Source organism: Entamoeba dispar, genomic scaffold, assembly GCF_000209125.1.
Source record: "Entamoeba dispar SAW760 scf_1105229458977 genomic scaffold, whole genome shotgun sequence".
Classification (NCBI taxonomy): Eukaryota; Evosea; order Mastigamoebida; family Endamoebidae; genus Entamoeba; species Entamoeba dispar.
The window spans coordinates 2301-3475 of NW_001853462.1; the positions used below are offsets into that span (position 1 = coordinate 2301).

At 23.5% G+C, this 1175-nt stretch overlaps 1 protein-coding gene across 1 annotated transcript in view, besides 2 other annotated features; it reads left to right on the plus strand.

The window, feature by feature from the left end:
• EDI_197730 (uncharacterized protein) overlaps positions 1-860 on the plus strand; it is a gene marked incomplete at both ends in the record, with an annotated part of 2568 nt that extends 1708 nt beyond the window's left edge. Inside the window, one exon of the mRNA XM_001733230.1 lies at positions 1-860. This exon is cut by the window's left edge and continues 1708 nt beyond it. Coding sequence (XP_001733282.1) covers positions 1-860 — 860 coding nt within the window.
• A 25-nt stretch (positions 861-885) lies between these two features.
• Positions 886-950: a sequence feature (AT_rich).
• Positions 951-1006: 56 nt separating this feature from the next.
• Positions 1007-1175: part of a repeat region that runs on past the window's edge.

The following is a 1175-nucleotide window of genomic DNA, read 5'->3' on the forward strand; positions in this document are numbered from 1 at the left end:
CTTTATCAATTACATCAATAGGAATGAATTGTTTTTCTGAATGTAAGTCGTTGACATCAATTAATATACCATCATCAATTAGTAAAATAGGATGGAATTGTTTTTACAAATGTTCGTCATTAACATCAATCGTTATTCCACCGTTAGTTGATGAAATAGAGCAAGAATGTTTTTCTGAATGTTCATCATTAACGTCAATTAATATTCCAACATCAATTACTAAATTAGGTGATTATTGCTTTTTTGGATGTTGTTCATTAACATCTATCAGTATTCCAACATCAATTATTAAAATAGGAAATAATTGTTTTTATGAATGTTCGTCATTAACGTCAGTTGTTGTACCAACATCAGTTACTGAAATAGGAAATAGTTGTTTTAAAGAATGTAAATCATTAACATCAATTAATATACCATCATCTGTGAGTGAAATAGGAAATAAATGTTTTGATAAATGTTCATCATTAACTAGTATGAATATAGATAAACTACAATTTATTAGTCAAGAAAGAATATTTATGAATGAACCATTGTTAGTTAGTATTGAAATACCAGAAGGTTTGCAGGTAATAAATAGAAAGAATATTGAAAAGAAAGATATCAATGAATTTATTATTCCATCTTCAATTAGTAAATTAGGTAATCATTGCTTTTCTGGTTGTTATTCATTAACATCAATTAATATACCAATAACAGTTAGTGAAATAGGACATGAGTGTTTTAAACATTGCTCATCATTAACATCAATTAATATACCATCATCAATTAGTAAAATAGGAGCTAACTGTTTTGAGAAGTGTGGATGTGAAGAAGAATTAAAGAAAAATATGAGAATTCCAATAGAGTATTTCAAATACTAATATATATATTATGAAAAAAGAGATGATTAATAAAAATTAAAACATTTATTACAATAAAATTAATTCAGTTATTTTAATACATTTATTATTGTTTGTTCATTATTTCATTTCTTCTAATTCCTTTATTTTTTGTTTATTTACTGGTGATTACCCACTTTGTAAATATATATCAACAATAGAACACATTATATTATCTTTTATTTGTCATAAAAAATCACAAAATGAGAAATATGATCATATTGGTAATATCATATTAAATATTAAGAAAATACAAATGAAATAATAAATATAAAAAATTAACATATGAAACAATGT